Raw genomic sequence first — 23,258 nt, forward strand, 5'->3', positions numbered from 1 at the left:
TATAGCTTCCCAATCTTCGGGACAGTGTTTCTTCTGATTTGACTTTGTTTTTAATATGCTTAAAGTGACCTTCAGGGATTGTTACAAAAGCAAAGTCATTCCGTTCAAAGTTCATGCATTCTTTGCTTTACATTACTACTCTTCAATAGCTGTTCAGTCTAAATTGAATTTTCTAAGAGCCAAAGCAGTTTTAGAATCACTTGTGTCGATTATGATCCACGCATGATGCATGGTTGCAACCGTGATTTAGCTTCTATCTTAAGTTCCCTTTTACTCGAGCATTATACACGCATTGTCTCCAAGAAAAAGGTGAACCAACCAGTAGTGGACATCACTGTTAAAAGATATCCAGAAAGAATTGGTATTGGCAAGCAGTCGAGAGAAAGGATCCCGCGAACTTACTCTGCCGAAAGAGCTACAACAAGAGGAAGAGGATAAACAGTAGTGATCACGAAAGCAGAGTCCCTCACTGGAATAGCTGAAAGTGCACACCTTAAAACAAAATATTTGCGATGGTGGCCAAAGAGTCTTTGGAGATGTCATCAACTGACCAGCTTGCGAATGGTCATGCCGAGAGCCAGGACGATATCAAGAAAGCCCAGACTGGGAATGGCATCTACTGGTTCACATTCGGTGTCATCTTCCTCCTCGTCGCTGCCTGTGTTATCAGTGTTTCAGTAATATTTACAAGAGAAGATTGCAATTGTGAGGGTGATTTTGAGCCAATAGTGGGTTCACCCTCCGAACCACCGACGACGACGCCGAGGTTCACCAGTCCTCAGACAGAGGCAGGCAAGTCCATGTCACTTTGTGAAAATTATATAATCGTGTTTAGTGGGGCAAATATTTATGCCTGGTAAAAGTTCACATGGGAAAGTAAAACACGAAGATATGGGATAGGCCTATACCAAATGTAAGCGTGTTCTCCGATGATGTCTAATTATTGCAATAGTATTTCAGCATTTCAGCTATAATTTTCGTTCATGGTTTTCGGTCGAGAAAATACTTCTTAAGTATATTTTGATAGCGTTTGGCATTTCCATCTATGGCTTTATTAGTTGTGATATTTTCACATTTAATATAATAATGATGCTTGCTGACAACCCCATCTCACGCCACCTGTCCGGAGCACTGCAGCCCACGTGAGAAGGTGATTTTTATTAAATTGCTCATTTTACAACAGAAAATCTAGATATCGAGAGGCATAGTTACTCTCTTGTTATTGTCTAGATGAATCTAGATGAGCCTAGAACCGATATCTAACCACATAATTATGTCTGAGGCCATGTATATACATTATTGGGATCTAATGTCGAATCGGATGTGATAATGTTGGAAGCGAATAAATGTTAACTTGAACAGGAAGTTGAATTAATAAATATTTCCACGACTCAGATTTGGTAAGTAAGCAGAAAGCAAACAATTGCCGCCCCCTTCAAAAAAAAAAAATCAAATATCTTATAAGGAAAAAATGTCCTCGACACATTTAGTAATCGGCTTTGGTTGATCAAATTCAGGTGATTGTCATGCATCTATGACTATGCTGCAGATCATTATGTTGACATTGCGCATTGGCCTTAAAATGGTAATTGTATTCGGAGAGGTTGAATTATTATCAGCAAACATAATCCTTCATATCATTTTTTTTCATTTTTGTCTTATGAACACGCATTGAGATCATGCGACCCTGTCCTTGGCAGTATTAATGTCTTTCGATAGTTCGTCAACATACACTTGATTTGGATAAATCAATAACAATTTTCACCAAATAACATATTGTTTGATTGATTGATTGATTGATGTGGTTGCAACCTGGCAATTGGTACAATAATCTACATCAGATCTGACAGAACAAATAATTACAGATGGTCTTCAGAAATAGACATACTCAACGAGTTAAATATTAAACTTTGCTCAGAATACCTTGATCATTAGTTTTATTGTGCAAATAGCCAGCCATAATGAAAGTGCGTTCGTACACTCAAAATTCCAAGGATTCAAAAGGAATCAATATCGCATTGACCATCCGAATATTAGATTTAGAATTAAAACCAAAAAAAGCTGACAGATTTGACTTTGGATACTTTGAGATCTAAAAGTTAATATTTGAGGTTAGAAATAAATCCAAAATTCGGCCGTTCACTGCGCCGTCGATCTGGATTTAGTTTTGTTCAATCCTTGAAATTTAGAGTAATATAGTTCTACTATCTGTTTCGTTTAGTTTCCATGATTTTGATTTTTAGTTCGCAGTCGCTATTTTAAGATCTTGGATTTCGCCGACCGCTGTTTTCAACATCTCTGTATCTAATTGCAGGAGAGCAAAAATTTCTGTGAAAATCACTTCATGATACTGTTTTAGAGCAGGTGGTATTTCCTTTCCTCGTATTTATTTTTCTATCCTCATTTTCATTTTTTTTTCTTTGATCATGAAACGATTTTAGGTTTGCAGTGAACCAGAACCACTCAAGCCCCAATAAATACGCAATTAAATACTATAGACCTACGACTACTTCAACTGCAACTACTCCAGTCATGAACTCCATGAATTTCAGATTTGAATCAAGTTATCGTATAACAGTACTGATCAGATCATCTAATCAAACCAGAATGCAAAGGGGTTTTTAATACACAATATTCGATGAAAATTGTTTTTTTTTATTTAATCTAAAGCTTTATTTTACCATATAGTTATATAAAACAAAAACAGAGTTTGAAGGAAACTGTTATTTCCTTTTTCTTATTTTTGGTTATGGTCTCTCTAGATTGTCAATGATACCATTGCATTAAATGGTTTACATGGAGGGACAAAGGCCCGTTTAGAATCATTTTTGTACTCAAAAGATCTGTCTATTTCATAAAAAGCAGATATAGATATAAGTTTCGTTATCGAAAAATAATCACTCAATTGTTAACGATCTTAAGTCTTCGATGTTTTAAATTTGAAAGTGGTAGAGGATCCTGGGAGTTTTATATAACTCACTCTTTTAAGATGAGGCTTATAGATAATCAGTGTTTAAAAAAAATGCTGACATAACAAAAATCATATCATTAAAAAGTGTTATGAATCTTCTCCATACCTGATAACAAAAAAGAAAATCCAGACAAAGCGATTTAAGTTGCTTTTTTAAAGTCGTGTCAATGGAAAATAAGGGATTTTACTATATTCTCTGTTCAGAGGGAAAGAGATATGTTTGAGGAAGAGGCTAAATAATATACAAATATTGCTAAGCCAAGTTAGCTTCAATTCATGTAATGATTGGAAAAAATAACTGTCAGGAAAAACGTGTTTTAATTCAAGATTTAAGAAATATAAAATCGAAAGGTCAAGTGATAATAGTAAATGTTGACACCTTTGCATCTGAAAAAAATCTCTATATTCGATTTAGATTAGCAAAAGAAAAGAAGTGTTGTCGAAGGGTTATCTGCAACATTGAGTAATGGAGTAGGTGCTAACAATCCAACAAGAATAAACAAAAAATGCATATAAATATATATGTATCTTACTTAAATTTGTATATTTTTTTTATTTTACCTTCGGAACGGTTAGAAAGTTCACCTACCATGTCCAGCGAACCTCGACCTGTGACGTCGCCGTGGGTCACTACTTCTAAGCAAGTCTATAAGCAAAATGAGCTTTAATTCAAATAATGACTATAAAGGGGACAATCAGGAAAACGTGTTTTAATTCAAGATTTAAGTAATGTAAAATCGAAAGGTCAAGTGATAAGAAGACACCATTGCATCTATATAGAGAAAAATCTTCTACATTTGTCTTGAAGTAGGAAAAAGGGAGCGTTGTCAAAAGAGTTATCTACAACGTTGATTAATATATTAGATATTAATAATCCAACGGGAATTTAAAATATTAATATGAATATATATTTTGTTATATACTTTCCATTCTTTCTATTTTTTTACAATCGAAATGGTTAGAAAGTTCACCTACCATGTCCAGCGAACCACCTTTGACGTCGCCATGGGTTACGACTTCTTATTCAGAGGAAGGCAAGTCTATGCCAAGTTCGTGAAAATACTGTAGTCAGATAAAGCGTTAATTTTTGCCTTGTAAATTAGCTGGACGTAAAAGAATACACGCAGGAAGAGAAAAATGAAAAAATACTAGAAATGCGAAATATAAACGTGTTATCTTGACATAAACAAATATAACATGCTCATTTAGTATTTTACCTACTGAAGGTTTCATCTTTTCAGACTTTGAGCCAGGCTTCTGACCTAGTCACTTTTTTCGTACATTCTACTTATGCCTCTTTAGCATAATTACCTCAAATTCAATATTATTTCTGTGCTTACTCGCCGCCCCAGAATAACGCAGCCCCTGTGCTAAAAAACTAGTTTCATTCATCTATTTAACCACAATGACACAGTAGAAATTTGGGATAGAATAAGTAGATTAGTCTTGATATGTAAGGTAATATTTATGTCATTGTTATAATCACTGACATTATCCCTTTTGTGCCTGACTTCATGTATGTGGTTGGAACTGACTCCAACGTCTATAAAAATATGCGCACGCCCTATATAATCGGTCAAAAAAATGCCTCTACTCTACTACTCTCCTCATCTAGTTATCCAACAGTCTTCGCTCATTCCAATTAAAAAATCTTCCATGGTGAGCTGTTCCAATCAAGCTTATCTTCTGTATTGTTTCAAAAGCCCTTAATATCTAGGTATATCAGTCAAGCAGATTTGTGTCTGGTTGTCACATGACAAACCAGGTTCAAATGACTATTGGCACTACCTTCGCCTTTACCTTCCATTCCATTCTCTCTTCTTGCAGTTAACTCCAAAATGAGTCATAATGCACTCTAAAAGGATTTACAGTTCACTCCAATGGATTGCTCCGAGAAGAGCGTGACTGGGGACTAGATTATCTCTTTTGCTTTTAGAGAGTTAACATCATGTCAGGTTGTAATACTTCTGTATTTTCTCATCCTCTTTTTTGCCCAGTTTTGCAATCTCCTGGAATCACAACAGCTATGATTAGACTTTCACTTTTCTTTAAATCATCTTGTATGTCGGGGTACCGTTATCTGCGACAGGCTCTTCGTTATGTTCGTACCATTTTTGTGCACAAGGAAAAGCGTTTGATCGTTGTGTTTGCAACAATAGTTTGATGGAATATCTTATATATCTGGGGTGTTTCATCAACATTTTCGTCCGACTGGTTGTGAGATCTGACATCTTTCCTTGAATTTGATTGGCTGAGAAGCACTGTTAGTATGGTAATTGCAATAGGATAAAATGGGACTTGTCGGATAGAATGTCCGACAGGTCTTTTCAAGAAACAATCTCCGGGATGGCATTCAGAATTAGGACTACTCAACGATTTAAATATTGGAATAAATAATTTTTTATCTGATTATGATGGATTGTAAAATATTAAGTAAATAGTTGTCTATTATCTTATTATGATAGCGCACTCGCAGCAGGGCCGTAGCTAGGGGGGGGTATGGGGTGTGACAGCCCCCAAACATTCATAGCAAGAAAGAAAAAAGAAAAAAAATCGAGTAAGGAAGTAAGGAAGGAAGGAAAGAAAGAAAGAAAGAAAGAAAGAAAGAAAGAAAGAAAGAAAGAGAGAGAGAGAGCCTGATAGAGGGACTACCTTCGAAGAAGGTTACTGAATAGAGTGAGGCTACCAGTTAGCAAATCCAAGTCCATATTTAGGCAGGCTTAGAGCCCTACCGGTCAGAAAAATACAACGAAAAAAAAAAGATGGAGCAATAAGATACAACATAAGCCCCAAAAAGCTTACGACTTTGCAAATTATACCACAATTATTGACAGTTTGACCTCCACTAGTTTTGCATAATGAGAAGCAAGACTAGGAAAATAATAAGGGATGGGCGAATTTCCAAAGTTGAAGTTCAATCATAAAAGCCATAGTATAGTTGGCAAATCATGAAGTAGTCGCAAAACATTGTAAGCACTACCTGTCGGTATAGTGCTGTTCAATTACTGCCCAGTCAGTAAAATTCAGATCTGAAAAGAACAGAACACAAGACGTACAAGACTGGTTATCTCATGTTCAGCCATATAATCTGCAGTTATTTTTAAATTCAAGTCTTCCCCTCACTATATTCTATTCACTCGTCTTCCTTCTCGTTTTTTCTTTTTTCCTCCTCTCTTTCCCCTTTCTTTTCTTTGTTTTTATTTTCATTCTCCCCCCCCCTTTTTTTTTGCTTTGCTCCGCCAATAGGGGGAGGGGGCGGGCTCCTGGATCCACCTATGATGCTGCTAATTACCTGACCTGATTTATGTCAATAGTTAGTGTTAATATTGCTGAATTGTTATCCTGAAAATAGAAACAGGTTTAAAACAAGAGCTTGGGGAACCAATTTGAAAGGGAAAGTCCCAGGGCCAAATCCACTCGTTATTGGCCATTTATGCACAGAGATATTGTGAACTATTGCCAAACTTGTGCAGCATGTGAGACGATGCGATTGCCAAATCACAAGTACCGAGCACCATGGGCGGAAATCTGTCCCGAAAGGTAGGGGGGACAACAGGGGCTTATCCAGCCTTCGCCGATAGGTGGGGGCGAAAATGTTTTCAGCCCGATCGGCCGCTTGAAGGTAATTTTTGTCTGTTTCATTGAAGGAGTAGTCCTTATGGTCACTTTTTAGCTTTGTTCTTATAACTCAACATAAATGTATAATATCATTGTCCTTATGTAATGCGAGCGCGAAACGCGAGCAAAAAAAATTGGGACAAATTTATGTATTTTTCATTTTCAAGTTCGTTATCCTGAAAAAGATCTATTTACAACTAAATATTTACTACGAACGCGAAGTACGAGCAGAGGTTAACTGATGGAAAGGTATCTGTTAAAGATTACTTGCAGTTAGCAATGAAGTCGTTACATATTCTAACAATCAAATAATGCGAGCGCGAAGCGCGAGCTGAAATTTTTTGACATTTTTACCCAAAGACTGGAAATTCTAAGCACTTTTTGTAATTCAAACAAATGATAGGTATATAAAACTTAACAATTCATTTTGAGATTTAGACCTAAGAACGAGACTCTATACATGTTTTGTAAATCATGAAAATGATGAGTAATTGGGGGTCTTCCTTTCACTCGGTCCTTACATTAATAATGCCAAAAACGCAAAATGAGGCCAGAAAAGGTTTTTATACGTTTTATTTGAAAATTCGAGATTTAGACCTAAAAACGGGACACTCTATACTCATGTTTTGTAAATCATGAAAAGGGTGAGTAATCGGGGATCCTTCTACATTAATAATGCGAGCACATTTTTGATATTGTGATCTGAAACTGGATTATAATTTAAATAAACATGGCGCGTGTTTCAGATTTAAACCGAGAATCTCGGCATTCTACACATCTATCAGCGAGCGCGAGCTTAAACTATTTGATATTCCGATCTGAAAAAAGAGTCAATTTCAGCTATACATGTATATTTCAAGCACTTTGTAGGAAAATTTTGAGGTGGATATGGATCATTGAATTAATATCTTATTTCTTAATGCCTAATGAGTGCGAGAAATCTGATAATATTATGGCCTGAAAACTGGAAATTTCAAACACTTTAGTAATCATGAATAGAATGCATCAGTTAAAATGTTTTAACCATTAATGCGAACGCAAATCGCGAGCCAAAATCTTCGATAAACTCTCATGAAAAACGATATTGAGACATACATAAATCGCCAATCAAAATGCGAGTAGCGCACGTTTTGACATTCAGACTTGTAAAGGGATATTTTTTAAAACTAAATGGAATATACAAAAATAATAGGTTCTGAATAAATCGAATTTTTCAAGCGCTCAGTGCGAGTAGAAAATGTCAATATTCAGACCATATAGTTGTCTCTTTTACAGAGCACTTTTTGAAAAATCAGTTTGTAAATCACACAAAATATTGAAAGGTCGATTTTAGAGGTGAAATTTATAATGTAGATTAAATTCAAAACTTGATATTTAACCCTTTATAGCCCGGGCTATTTTGAAATTGCATAGCCCGGGGGGGGGGGCTATTAGGCCCCCCTCAGATCTCGGTCGCTTATCGACTGATTGCGACCAAATTTGGTGTGTGGGTGTCTCATTATGTATTTTACAAGAATGCGTCGTCAAATTTGTGATATTTATTATCATTTTTTATTATCTAATTAATTATGCAAATATTCACATTTTTCAAGGAATTTTCTTTTTTTTGTAGTTCCCCCCACCCATTTTGTGAGAAAATGCAATGGAATCAAGCATGTTAGTAGCCAGTCTTGTAATCTAAAAGACAGCTCACTCAACTGTAATGAAATTGTATAATTATTAGATTATAATAGTAATTAATTATGCGCATATGCTTATTTTTCTCGATAATATTCTTGTTTCCAAATTCTTCTGTATTTCTTTGTTTTTAATTTACTATGTATTTCTTTGTTTTGAAATCTCTATTTTTTATTGTTTTTTTAAATCTAAAATAGTTGGTGATAGCCCAAAAGAAAGTTATGTGAGGAAAAACATTCATCTGACAACACTTCTTGTAAAACCCATGTACACACAAAAGTCGATGGAAATTGCCATTTTCGGTGACATTGGTCACGAATATGTGCTATATCTCCGCAAGTGTACCCCCGATTTTCGCAAACAGGGTCTCAAAATGTGCGGGAGATTTGAAAGAAAAAAGTCATGAAATTTCAGCGTATTATTTTTTTTGCATTTAGAAATTATCGCGAAAAATTTCAAGGGGAGGCCTTTTAGCCCCCCCCCCCGGGCTATATAGGGTTAAGCTCCATATTGAAAAATGATCTAACAGGGAATGCGAGCGCGAAGTGTGAGCGCGAAAAATTATATAGTGACATGAAAGATTCTTTTTATTTTCAAAGTCTTCCCCATCATTCTTATTTTACTAGTATTCACTCTGGAAAACTTGACAAGCAAAAAAAAAAGAAAAAAAAATTTTTTACTCAAAATGTAAGGTCATTTAGTCCAAAATATGTATTATTTCGAATGTGAATGATGCATTTTTCTCCATCATAAAAGACCAAAAATAGTAGGGGGACATTTGATATTGTGTCCCCCCTACTATTTTTGGTAGGGGGACACGTCCCCCCCCCCTGTCCCCCCTGGGATTTCCGCCCATGCCGAGCACCTCTTCACACTTACTAATATCCCCATAGAGCGTCCTCTCCAGAAAGTATTTGCCGACGTTGCAGAGCTTCCAAGTTCCAGAAAAGGCTTCCGATATATACTGGTAGCTGTTGATCATTTCAGCAAGTATACAAATATCTACCCAATGAAGGATCAAAGAGCACAGACCAAAGGACTACATCACAGAAGACAATTCGAGTCAAGACTAGCACAAGACCTATATGCAGAAAACTTGGCATCAGAAAGACAAGATCATCTCCATATCACCCCAAGGAGAGTGCCTAGATGAAAGAACCAAAAGAGTACTAAAGGAACAGTTAGCCAAATACCTTGCTGACAATGGGAGAGAATGGGATGCCCATCCCAAGTCCAATTTGCATACAACAGCAGCATTCATTCAAGTACGGGATTGTCACCATATTACATCCTACACTGTTAAAAAAAACTAATTTTACAGAAAAAACTGAAGATTTTGCAGAAAGTAAGAACAGAATCATTCTGTAAATTCATAAAGCTGGAATTTTTCTGCAATTTAACAGAACAGGCCTGTTTAAAAAGGGAAAAAGGCTGTTTCATTCAAGGAAATTTGTAAGATTCCATACACCAAATACCATTTCCTTTAAGATTACGCAATCTGGTAAAATTACAGGTGTTCTCGAGACTCTGCTGCAGGAACTTCTTTTATTTTAAGGATAAATTTTCTAACAGTGTACATGGTAGAGAAGCAAGGATACCACTGAATGTAACCTTTCCTATTCCTCCTCCGTCATACTCATCACCACAAGAGTCAGTAGCGGACCGTGAACCGGAGGAGACAAAGCATGGGGGGGGGCACTGCATTGTCTGTGAATAATGCTGTGCCCCCAATGCTTTGTCTCCTCCGGGCAATGTAGGTTTGTATCTGATTCTATGCCAGTCAATATTATATAATTACATTTATTTTTTTGTACAGGTCATGTTATTTCAAAGTCCTCTTATTATCTTTTTATTTAATTCCTTTTGAGATTATTCTTTATGATTATTTTCCATGACTCCGTTTCCTACAACTATTATTATTACCATCAACACAATGTTTCTTTAGAATCTTTATAAAGCATACCGAGAACAATCCCAACCCAGATTACTGTTTTATTTAGAAATCTTTTGTATGAAATACATGTTTTCCTCCTTCAATTTGACCTTAATTAATAGCTTTCATTTGTTTGTTTTCTAAAAAAACGCAAGTAATATTTCATATAATCCACTCTTTATTGTTATTCTTTTACATTGCTGAAATGTATATTTATGTTAAAATGTTCATTATGTTAAAGGTATATAACTTTAGTCTACTCTTAATCTTTCCCCATTCCTCCTTTTGACATATACTTCTTCCTCTGTATGCATTTCTCTCTGTATCCATTTTTCTATATTATACATTGATACACGTTGCTTTTTTTCCTGTTTGTTTGTAAACTGAAATGTTACTCTGTACAAATTCATGTAATTCTGCCCTTGGCTGCTAATTGATTTTATCACAAAAAATGTCATTTATCTACCTATCTATCTCCTACTTCCTCTTCTACAACTACTTGGTCTATTTTTTTTTACTTCTACTATATAACTTCTCCTACACTACTACTGAATCAAGTAGTTCTATTATCTTCATGATTCCATTATTTTTAGTGCTGCTATTAAAGATGGCAATCAACATCCTTTAAGTCTTGGTTGACTATTGTTCTCTCTTCTGTTGTTGGTTGGGTTTTCGTTGATATTTGGGAAGCTCAATTGATTTATAACATGTAAACGCAAATTATAAGTATTCCCCCAATGTGAAGAGTGAGCCTAATACATTATTCTTATTGTGTGTATTTGCTTCCTACATAGCTGCATTTGAATTCAAGTTATTTTGTTTATTCAATGCTACCACTATCATGTAAATCCGAACAAACCAAGTGCACATTTGAATGACTATGAACTCAATAATAAATATGTTAATCAACATCGAATGTTCTCTATTCTGCATGAGCAAAATGCTTAAATGAGTTTGGCGTCATCTTGTACACCTCGCTGAATTTTGATTTATCACCTGTACATTCCTACTAAACTGATTTGCAAATAAAGCTTGTAGTCTTTTGTTTGAATTTTGTTTCAGATATATGTAGCCTTCCTGTCGATCCCAATAATTGTGGAGAATCTTTGCCCCGGTGGCGTTACGATACGGAAACATCATCATGTGTCGAATTTATTTACACTGGTTGCCCTGACAACAAAAATAACTTCGCGACAGAGGATGACTGCCAGTCCATTTGTGGAGGTGAGATATTTAGTAAAAGAATCATTATCTGCAGTTTATGAAGCCCTCACTGCAACAAACTAAGTCTCAATCATAATAAGACTATATCTAGTACTGATGGTGTTGATTATTATTATAATATACAGCTATAAAACAATAGTAATTACAGTAGTAATAAAAGTAAATTGTAGTAATAATAATGATAAGAGTGAAATAACAACAATGATAATGATAATCATAATCACGAAAATGATAATGACAATGAATATTTAAATTAATAATAAAAACAGTAATAGCAGTGAATTATGATAATAATTTAATAAATTCACTAATTCATAAACATAAATGAAATTATAATACATGCATTCCTTCGTATAAATGTTAAAATTTTCAGATGCTGGCGGTCTCCCACCTACCTGTACCCAACTACAAGATACTCCCCTAGATACCCTTGATGTGTCAGACATCTTCGGTACCTCAACAACTCTATTGACTGTAGCACCACCGAGTGACCGGGTCGGAGAGCTAAGGACAAATGGGGCTCTACCAACAGGTCACTTTGCCTGCAACCAAATCAACCATGGACCGCTTAGTCCCATCAGACAGTTTCCCCACTCAGGTATCATTAATGATGAAAAAACGAGACAGCGCCAACCCTTTCTCTCTTTCCTTATCTATCTCTCTATCTATATCGTTTCCCCTCCCTTCGACATCAAGTTTTAAATATAAGTTTAAATATAAGTTCAGAAATTCCTAATACCTGCCTACATTTGAATTTCTGTATTTACACATGTTTGTATATGGCGCTATACGGTAGAATCATTATGAATTGCTTCAGAATTAATTTAAGAAGCTTCTTAGCCAAGTCGCAGCACAATTATTCTAGAGGGCTGTTTTATTGCAAGTTAAAACTTATAAGTATGCAATTATATTAAAATCTAAGATCGTCGGTTTAATGCTCAAATACCTCTAAAATATAGATATATATTACGAGTAAAGAAGTTTATTGTCTCCAAAACAAGGTTAAAACCTCACTGACAAAAAAATAAAAGCAAAAAGCAGGACTATCATTGACATGATGATGATCGTAAAAGTAGCGCCGGCTCTGCTTACGTATATCCTAAACGAAGTTGTGGACTATTTTAGTGCGGTTTAGAGGAAACAATATGGAGGCCTTTGTACGGAATTGTATCATCAGTGCCCCGTCTTACATAGTTACGATAGATCCAATCAATCGTAACTATATATAATCATGGAAGACCATCAGTGTTATAATTTTTTCTTCAGAAAATTTGCAAAATGTCCTTTGTAAACAAAAAAGATCACACCAAATTGTCAAGAAATCAATGAATTTATGGATATACATTCATATCTAGAATTTTGTTTGAACAAAGATATATTTTATATGTTGACTTTGCTGGCTTGTGGTTGATCGGATCAATCGCAAATCTTTGTGAGAACGGGCCCTGGTGATTTATTTTAAACACCGTGGTTCCGCAAGTATCGATTCGTTATTTGTTTAGCCATTTTCATTCAATTATGTTTGCAGATGATACAAGTTTATTCATTCCAGGTAAAACTATGAATGACACAATTAACATTGCAAATTCTGAACTATCAAAAATTCATGGATGATTTTGGGAATTTCGTTTGTCTCTCAATTTGGATAAAACATCTCTATTGATTTCTAGTTCAGCAAAGTTAAAATTGATTCAGTACTAAAATTTCAAGTTGGCAATTGTTTTATTACAAAGGAAGAACAAGGTTGATTCCTATAGGAGTAATAATTAATGAAAAAAATACTCGAAAAATACATGTAAAAACACATCTTCAAAAAAAAATCAAGATTGATTAATCATGCAAAGTGTATTGTTCATATAGAAGTACTAAAAGCATTACATAATACGATGACATTCCCCACCCCCATCACCTGCGATATTAATGTTTCAGTAATATTTCAAACAAATCAAACGCATCTAGCAATAATGATGTATTCTTTTTTTAAAGGCTTATTTTCATTTTTTTCCATTACATTTATTTGACCAATTAAAATCAACATAGTACATGAACATCATAAATTAAGTATTATACAAATCAATCATTGACAAACAAAATAACAATTTAAAAATGGCCAGGACCCAAAAGAAGCAAAACTGCTTACACTGGGCCCTACATAAAAATACATGTAAAATAGTAGAGTATAGTCTGTGCATACACACACCCACTCACGTACATACCCATCCTAGTACATCATCTGGTTTCAGATTGTGTTGTAGATCATGGTTTGCTAGATCCAGTGTCAGGGCATCTGTGTCCTCCTGGGGCTGTTCTGGGATGCCGTAGAGTCTAACACAGTTCCGTCGAAAGTATTGTTCTGCGTCATTCAAAACTCGGTGAACAGTCCGGATGTCTTCTATGATGTGTGATTGCTTCTCCTGGAGTTTATCCCCGGGACTTTATCTACGATTGAAGTTTGTTCTTTCACAATATGTTCAAGTGACAGGATTTTTCTTTCAGCTTTCTACAACTTGTCTTTAAGGTCCACCATTTGCTTTGTAATGGCATCAGTATAAGTGATGCCTTAAACAGTTTTCTAAACCCCTGACTGTTGAAATACTCCTTTACTTCCTCGCCAATCTGCTCACAGTTGTCTTTAGGGCACTTTTCATCCGAAGAAGTCATACTTCTATCTGATTTTCTCAAAGTGTAATTTGGCATGACTCTAATACACACAGGCGGGGGAAAAGTCAATGACCAGGGCACCTACTTTCTATATGAATAGTAATTCAAAGTCAAGTTGTTCAGTTTGAGCACCTCTGTGTAACAATGAATAGGCTAATGGTACCTGGATAAGCTGAGATCAATAGGTGATTATATAGGCCTTACATGCTCACAATCGAGTCTTTTGAAAAAGATGAAGAGGAATGTCCCAGAGAAATGCTGAGGTCAGTAGCAAAGAAAGCGTGCGGGTGCAAACTACAAAAATCAGTATATAGGACCGGTTCTGAAAAACAGGGTCCAAAGCTCGGTAAAACTCTAGACGAAACATATACTTTGTGCAATAAATTCATTATATCTTCATGTTAATTGCCCTTTATAAGTTGTATCCACACATCTAGAAGCATTCTAAGTTGAAAATAGCTCAATAAGTCACAAATATGTCCAAAACAAGGGAGCACATCAGATCATGGACCATACACATTGTATTCTCGATTGTTGCCGTCAACTTTTAACAATTTGTCAATTTCTCAAAATAATTCAGTTCATTCATACAGTACTACATACAGGATATACGGCCAATGAGGATATACGTTGACCATCATTAATGAAACTCTCAAGAGCATGGATACTTGATGCTGGAATATTGTATAGCTTGCGGCTTCCAGTGGGCTGTCAGCATGGTCAGCCAATCTACAATGAGCTAGGCGCGCGTATATCCTTTCGTTTGAATGAGCTGTAATAAATTGAACCTACACCATTACAGATTTATGTAAAAATTAGCTATCCATTATTAAACCACAACCTTAGAAGAGTTTAATTTAAACCTGAATTCAGTATACGGGCCTATTTCTTGCGGGAGGAATGCCCTTTACCCCCCTTTACCCTATTTTCGCTGGGTTTTATTTCGGATAATTTGATTTGCGTTTTAAAAGACAAAAATATAAACTTATCTTGCCCTCTTAATTCTGAAAGCGGCTTTACACACATCGCCGGACACATCGTAAAGGCATCATGCGACACAACACTGGGTCGTCATAATATCAGCACAGGTGCATCTTACACCCGGTATCCATCAGTGAGGGTATCATAGGAGCAGTACATGGGCATTGTAGGCCGGATTGTACGACCCCCATACCGCATTTGTATGGTCTTTTATTATTTTTCTTCCTTTTTAGGGGGGGGGGGGGGTAGGGGGTCTCAAAGACAGGCAACTCACAAAATCGTACGATTGCATTTGAATAATGTTGAAATGGAAAAAAATGCAGCCCTTAGTCACATACGACCACTCGTGCAATAATCTAGCAAACGTAAGAAGGGTATATTGAAAAATTGGGATATCAGGAAAGAATCTTGTACTAATGATTGGATAATCATTTGGTATTCTTTGATGTAATTTTTAATTTGCACCAAGGTAACACATGGCTGCAATTAATGATTACAGATGTCATTGATGTCACAATCCTAAAAGAGTTGCATTAAAATTTTTGGCATCTTTTCATTAATTATCATCAGAATTGTTTAACCAACGCATTTATTATCAATTCTCACATTAATTTGATTTGAAAGGAATTTCTAATTATGTTTACCAGCTCATGTAGGATTATGACATTGTTGGCATCTGGATCCATCGTTGCAGCCGTGCCTTATTTTTGCGCAAATCGAACTTTACAATGACAGTTAAAAATATTTCCTGATTATTCAAGCGTTTACGCATTCCACGTACGTCATGGTATTAAATTACTTGAGAGAAGATAATATTTCAGGCCATGTATAATGTGTATATGTCACATTTTCCCTTATTTTTCCCTTTACCTCATTTGTATAGCAGCCATTGCTACATTTTAGTCCCTTTTTACCAAAGATAATTATTGTTATTGTGTGTACACCAATAATATTGTCTTTTTGTATACAAGCAAGTTACTACAACACTGCAAACGCTTTTAAGAATAGATAATTTAGTGTCCATTTTGATATTCTTTGATAAAAATTGATTTTTACTTTTTCAATTCAGCAACAATGGACGAGATGGGAATTACATACGAAGCTTACACTTTGGAAAGGTGGACTGATCCAAACCGTCAGGATCCTTTTTATGAACTAACTCCGGGAAAGGACGGAGCACCTTGGGACAAAATTGAAGAACTAGGAGCCGGTATGAAGCAGATGGTTTCAGCTCCAGATAGTCTTCCCTTTTCTATCTTCTCTGGTACGTCATCTTAACAAAAACAAAGAAATAGAAACACTTTCTCTTTTATCCATTTTTGTGCCTCTTTAAAATATGACTCGATGTTATTGATAATGGGGAGACTCCACCAAACCGGTAGTAGCAGCAGCACTCTTGCAGTGACGGAGGTAGTAAAGTATAAGTAGGAGGAGTAGTATATTTAGTATTAGAAGTAGTATTCGTAGTAGTAATATAGTAATATCGTAGTAGCAGCAGCAGAAGTAGTAGCAGTAGTAACAAAAGTAGAAGTAGCAGCATGCAGCAGCAGCAGTAGTAGCAGTGGTAGTAGTGGTAGTAGAAGTTGTAGTAGTAGTAGTAGTAGTAGTAGTAGTAGTAGTAGTAGTAGTAGTAGTAGTAGTAGTAGTGGTAGTAGTAGTGGTAGTAGAAGTTGTAGTAGTAGTAGTTGTAGTAGTAGTAGTAATAGTAGTAGTAGTAGTAGTAGTAGTAGTAGTAGTAGTAGTAGTAGTAGTAGTAGTAGTACTGTGAGAAGTATTAGTATAAAAAGAATTCAATTGATCGAAACAAAATAATCTGTTATTACTCATGCACCCCCTCAGTCAATGTTAGAAGTCTCAAAGAAACCATGTTCTACTCCACTGACACAACAGAGAAAGCAGACTAACTAATGAATATTAAATCATAAGGCACATGTCTATCCGATCACCAATTTTTAATCTTCAGGACTCACAGGGATTAGGGTTAGTCTCGAAGACAATGAAAATGATCCGATTATGACTGATTTTGGAGAGATGTACGCCAACTTTCTCTACACCGATGCTAACGGTGGCACAATGGAGTTGCCACTAGTTCGAGGGTCGGGAATGTTAACACATCTCTTCACCGATGCTATACCGGTCCTTACACCATATTGTCTGCGTGCTATCAATGACGAGCCAACATCATTCGAATGCCCTGAGGAGGAGTCAGGTAAGAGCATGAAGCCCTGAAAAGCTATTGCTGGTAGTAACGTAGTACGAGAGTTTAATATCTAATGAAGATGCTGAAAATCTAAGCTATAAAATAAATGACAATCAACTCTTTTACTATTGCAGTCGTCAGCGTGCCCTTTAATCTCGTACGATTTGAGGGTTGCAATAAAGTCACGACTCGGGTAACCTACCATGTGACTCGGGCATTCTTTTCATGATTCAGTCCAATTGACATTTGTACAGTGACACAAAGAACCTTATCGGCTTGAACCCTATACATAAGATAAGTCGAGTCGATCAAAAATTTAGGGAATCGTTGTACAACCCTAACGATTATTATACATAATTCCAGAAATGTGGTTATTGTGGGAACTAAGCCATTTTGTGGGCATGTTATTTTACTGGCGTCGTCTGGTGTATTATCTTGAACTGACATAAGAGATAATTGGGAAACACGGTAGAACCATTATACTAGGGAACAATATCATTCATTACAAACAAGTCTCATAATCTTCGTCAACACATTTTAACTGATGATAGAATAAAAGAAGAATAAATGGAGAAAAGGAGAAAACGAGACCTCCTAAAGGTCACATGCAGGACAGGTAATGGGGAAGAAAAGTTATGCTATATCAGCTATCATTTTACATCATGTATCACCCGATGTTCCAGGAAAATCATTTTGGTTATCTATTTGTTGTACAGTTGAAAATGCAGGGAGTGGATACGTGGAAGCTTCGTGCAACGCATCTTCAGAATCAGCTACTTTTGTCCTTCATCTAACAAAACCCATCAAGGATATCAGTGATGTTCAATGGGTAGCAAGCGAATCTACCGAGTGAGTAACATTATAAAGTTAGAATCTTCTACTCACATGTCACGAATTTCATCACACGTCACGAATTTTCAGAGGGGAAAAGATAAAATTGATGCATTTCTGAAACTTGTTAAACCGTTTAGCCAATTTTTCGAGACAAAATGTCAGGACATGATTGTATACAGATCCCTCAATTCAATTCAATTCTTTTATTTCATTTCCATTCAAAACATAATACAAAGTAATATAAAACAATATAAATCAAATACAATTTTACAGAAGGGTATTCTTACTTCGTAAAAAAAAACACAGTATAATATAGAGCATAAATCAGATCCCTCATCTGACAATATGCTTTGGAATACATATTTTTTTTCATTTCCAAATTTTATTAATTATCAAGATTTTTTGTAACATTACAAAAACAACAATCATACAGGAATTACCATCGCTCATTTTGTATATATATATATATATATGTATATATATCATGTATATTTATTGCACCTAATTATTTAAACTATTAAAGGTGGGATTCGGACAACGGTGGTTTTATGACATGTGATGAAACTTGTTGTGAACTCTCTTCCGATGGTAAAACCGTGACCATCCACCTCGAAGGCGCTGTCTCTTCCGTCAACTATGCTATCAACGTCATCAACAAGTACGTCGTCCCACAACACGACTACAGTTATTACTGGTATCGAAATCCATTGACGGTGGCATGCACTAATAGCAGCGATGTGGTTGTTTCGAGAGGTCAACGAATGCCAGTATGGTTCTACGGAACTGCGAGTGTGGATTCTACGATGTGTCAACGGGATCTTGTCGGTGGGTACGAGGTGACAGCAACCCTCAAGCTTAGCAGTCCTGCTAATAGTCTTCAAGAGGTGATGATTCTTATTTCTATCTATAAGAAATTAGTAATTAGTAGACAGATGAAGAGTTGTAATTGTGATCAACATACTTCAATTGTGCTTGTATATTTTGCTATTATATGATGATGATAATAAATTTCTTCTCGATCAAATTTGACATCTTTTAACTAAAGGTTTTTCAGTATATTGTTTTAGTAACAGTGTAAAATGTATTCACGAAGGTTATATCCCACATACTTATGTAGGTCCTATTTTCAAATATTTTCTAGATTTTTCTTAGAATTTCAAAAAGAATATTTTCGACTTGCTAAATCACATCACTTAAAAAAATCTCCAGGTGGATATCTCATAAAGCTGGTGACACGACTGTACAACGAACAATTGGAAAATATTCTTAGTTGATAAGTCAGTCATTATAGCTCACGATGCTCACATTAGAAACTCACATACTCACGAATTAATCAAAACTTGTTTGTTACAAATATCCGTCATTTCGGTTTAGGGAAACCTGCTATTATAGTGCCATATTTGTGATCATAATTCAAATATATAAAAAATAATAATTTGTCTCAATGAAAAAAAATACATAACCAAGGTAAATGATTTTACACTTTACATTCTTTGGAATTGAGCTGTTGAGTTTTTAGTAATTTTGATTGCATATTGTTTTTATTTGTCATGGTCAAAATCATCTTACCGGCCTCCTCACTGTATAAATACCTGCCCATGGCGACCTCTACATCGGCTATCATGGAAAGGAGATGATGTTAATAAAAGGATGTAGCCACATGTCAATAAGGCCACATATTTGGTTGGTCGCTATAGACAGGCTTCAAGGCCGTATATACTTTGCCAAGTAATGAAAGAGTTACATTATGATCATGAAATGATGAGAATACATAAAAACAATTTTTTTGATCAAGAGATTTTTTTATATATCTCTCAGAATTCACTGAATACTAGTATTTTTTTTATTTGGACTAACTGGTTCCAGTAGTCAGTATCTCTTAGCAAATTACATCAAATGTTATAATAAAGAAATACGAGAGAGACTCACATTTGTCTTGATACATCATTGTTATCATTAGGTCCAATATCTAATTGCTGATGTAAATGATGAATGGAACTCTGTGTATTCTTGGAACACGTGTAACGCAAACACCTGTGATTTGGAAGACGATGGTTTCACAGTCGTCATGACATTGTCTGTTAATTATACCAATGTCAACTTTGCTGCAAATGTGATTGGGCAATTTGTGACGGAGTCAGTACCAGCCAACTGGAGACGTCAACCAGAAAAGGTAAATAATTGTTAGAATTTTAATCTAGGAAGAAGAATTGGAAATGGGGGTATGGTATTTTCAACAAAAAATAAGATTTTCTTAAAATACTTAATATATCGTTCAATTATTTTTTTTTCAGTTAAATTCACATATCATCCAAAGAAGTGAAAAAATTAATATAAATCAGATACAATTTAATGGATTGGCCCTTTCAACATAATCAGTATGTGTTTGTGGGTTGGGGTAGCTGATTATGCTTAATGTCCGGAATAAAGTTTTAGGGTAGAACACGGGCTGACGACAATTCGTCCTTGAGACAGCGACTATTAACAGGAGCTCCTCTCCTCCAACTGCAGACACATCTATACCGACGGCACAAACACTTCATTGCCTAGCGGATCAGATTTTTGTAAGAAAGATTTGGAAGTTAACGATACTACACTGTAAAAAAAACCGTGATTTTACAGAAAGAAAAAAGAAGAATTTGCAGAAAGCAATAACAGAATCATTCGGTTAATTCATAAAATAGGAATTTTTCTGCAATTTGACAGAATAGGTCTGTTTAAAAGGGGGAAAGTGTGTTTTATTCAACGAAATTTGTAAGATTCCATACACCAAATACCAATTTCCTGTAAGATTACGCAATCTGGTAAGATTACAGGTGTTCTCGAGACTCTGCTGCAGGAACTTCTTTTATTTTAAGGATAAATTTTCTAACAGTGTATCCTCAATATCCATTATCATATAATGACCTCTTTTTTGATGAATTGAAACAAATTTGAATTCATTTTCAGATCTACTGCCCTGGTGGGGATCCCGCACCAACCCCACAACCAATTACACTCACCGACAACCGCTTTATCTTTGAACTGTCCGAGCCCCTAACCATCGAAGGTGTTACAGACTCTACCAGGAAATACGCCGTATTCTTTTCAGAACGGATGACCATGACATTCGACGTAAATGGAGCCTCTTTCGTTCCTGCGAGACCATTGGTAGACAAATTCACTGGTATTATGCAGCTCGTCTACGCAGGAAGTGGTAAGTGCTGAAATCTCACACAGGTTAACTACATTCAAAAGGAAATCTCACACACATGAGCTTTTGTTGATACGAAAATGTCAACAAAACTCACATTGCTATGAATCAGGAATCTTCTCTTCATACTCTTCATACAGCAGGTGAAGCTGTAACGACGTTGTGAAATTAACATTGAAAATGACATTTTAATCAATAATACGTTTATCTTTATCATTGAGGTGCGAGTAAGATTTCGTAATCATCACCGAAACTATCCACTCGCATAGGCTTTCAAAGCTATTCCGTTCAAACACAAGAAGTGATAGCCTAACCAGGTGCAAAACTTTATGCAGAGCTCGACACCTCATGATTTAAATTTTCTCTCTCTCAACTCCTTCGTCGTTTATTTTGAAGTCTATTAAACTATGCCAATTCTAGTACTATAGAATGATTCAGAATTATAATGAGTTCTTTCTTTTCCAGGCACACCGGGTAATTTTACATGGGTTGATAAGCTTGCAGATTTCGCAGGCGTGTATTCTTACAAGCCAAAGACCAGATTCTGTACCGAAGGAGACAAAGGTTATATCAGCTTCGACTGGAATAAAAAGGGTGATGACTTTCTTGAAACCAATCCCAATCTGGACCTGCTGACTGTTGTTCTCCCACACCAGGTATTATTACATTCTTGTGCCTTTCGTCAGTGTCCATTAAAAGGGTGACTTTGATTAAGCAACGGTAATGAATGTGAAATCAAGCAGTGCATAAAATCTGTTTTATGAGTGTAACGCGAGCTCATGGGCGTTACTGTAATTAGACCTCAATTCACTTTTAGTTGTCTTTGTGTTACTATTTGTGTTGTTTCCAATTTTGACGAAAATAGAAATAACATCGAATATCCAAGATAAAAATTTTCACATTGATTTAGAAATATGAAATAAGTGTACATATAATGTATTTAGCATGATAGTTAGATTTTTCCGCGCGAGCAAGCTGAAACGTTAGGTCCACTGGATAGTCTATGTACACTTGTTTATCCGATTGTTTGTCTTAATCGTTCACATGTTTCCATTTGATAACACGAAATTTCCAGTTAAATTAAGTATATTGTCAACATAGATCAGGCATGACGCTCTCGTATAGAAATTGGAATATTCAGTCAAAATTGTAGCAAATGAAGTAAATGACACAATATCAATCTACTTTGGCTTATATCAATTCGATTATGTGACAGAACCTCACTTTATCACGAGTAACATGGATACTCACGGTACATTACTAGAATGCGGTTTCGATAACCTTATTGTTCCGATCCCGCCAGATTTCGTTTGTATTTGATTTATTTGATTTTGAAGCTATTCCCATTGCTTCATGTTTTAAAAGGAGCCGTTGCTAGGTGACAATCTTGTAGAGACTCCATTTGGGTATAAGGGATACGTAGGAGATAATTGGGTGATGGAAGAGGACCTTCCTCCGGCCTCCATGGAACCAAACATGGACGCTGTCGAACGTATTAAGGGTCAACCAGACAAACTGCAGGTACTGTAACACCAATGATTCTATTTTTCTACTAGACATTATATCTCTGATAACATTTTCCCGTAAATTGTCCCTAATTAATATAGGGATAGTCTCAATTTTGGGATGAAACAACTCTATCTCTGTGTCCCTATCATTGTTAGATCTATCTGTATTATTGTTACTAATAATATTAATAATATATATTTTATTGCGCTACAAGAGCTCCCCAAATGCTCTACATACTACTGGAATAAATAGGTTTTTAATTCTAGTTTGAAATCAAAGTTATTGAATTCCTAATGTCGAGAAAAAATTTGTTCCATGGTTGTGGGGCTGATGGGTTACCTCGTGGTACATTGGGAAGATGGATAGTGGGAATTGATACTTGGAAACTTTTTTGTTGTTGTATATAATAAGTCCATGGTTTAGGGAACTCTGCAAATAGGTTCCCTTTGTCAGCATC

At 35.7% G+C, this 23,258-nt stretch overlaps 1 protein-coding gene across 1 annotated transcript in view; it reads left to right on the plus strand.

Moving 5' to 3' along the window:
* LOC121410825 overlaps positions 1 to 23,258 on the plus strand; it is a 29,015-nt gene continuing 5,757 nt past the window's right edge. Inside the window, exons 1-11 of the mRNA XM_041603139.1 lie at positions 1 to 792; positions 11,262 to 11,423; positions 11,797 to 12,021; positions 16,135 to 16,329; positions 17,029 to 17,274; positions 17,982 to 18,114; positions 18,623 to 18,983; positions 20,060 to 20,272; positions 21,049 to 21,295; positions 21,758 to 21,948; positions 22,658 to 22,813. Coding sequence (XP_041459073.1) covers positions 513 to 792; positions 11,262 to 11,423; positions 11,797 to 12,021; positions 16,135 to 16,329; positions 17,029 to 17,274; positions 17,982 to 18,114; positions 18,623 to 18,983; positions 20,060 to 20,272; positions 21,049 to 21,295; positions 21,758 to 21,948; positions 22,658 to 22,813 — 2,409 coding nt within the window. The 5' untranslated portion in view covers positions 1 to 512. The remainder of the gene's footprint in view (positions 793 to 11,261; positions 11,424 to 11,796; positions 12,022 to 16,134; positions 16,330 to 17,028; positions 17,275 to 17,981; positions 18,115 to 18,622; positions 18,984 to 20,059; positions 20,273 to 21,048; positions 21,296 to 21,757; positions 21,949 to 22,657; positions 22,814 to 23,258) is intronic.

The sequence above is a fragment of the Lytechinus variegatus genome, chromosome 3 (genome assembly GCF_018143015.1).
Source record: "Lytechinus variegatus isolate NC3 chromosome 3, Lvar_3.0, whole genome shotgun sequence".
NCBI lineage: Eukaryota > Metazoa > Echinodermata > Echinoidea > Temnopleuroida > Toxopneustidae > Lytechinus > Lytechinus variegatus.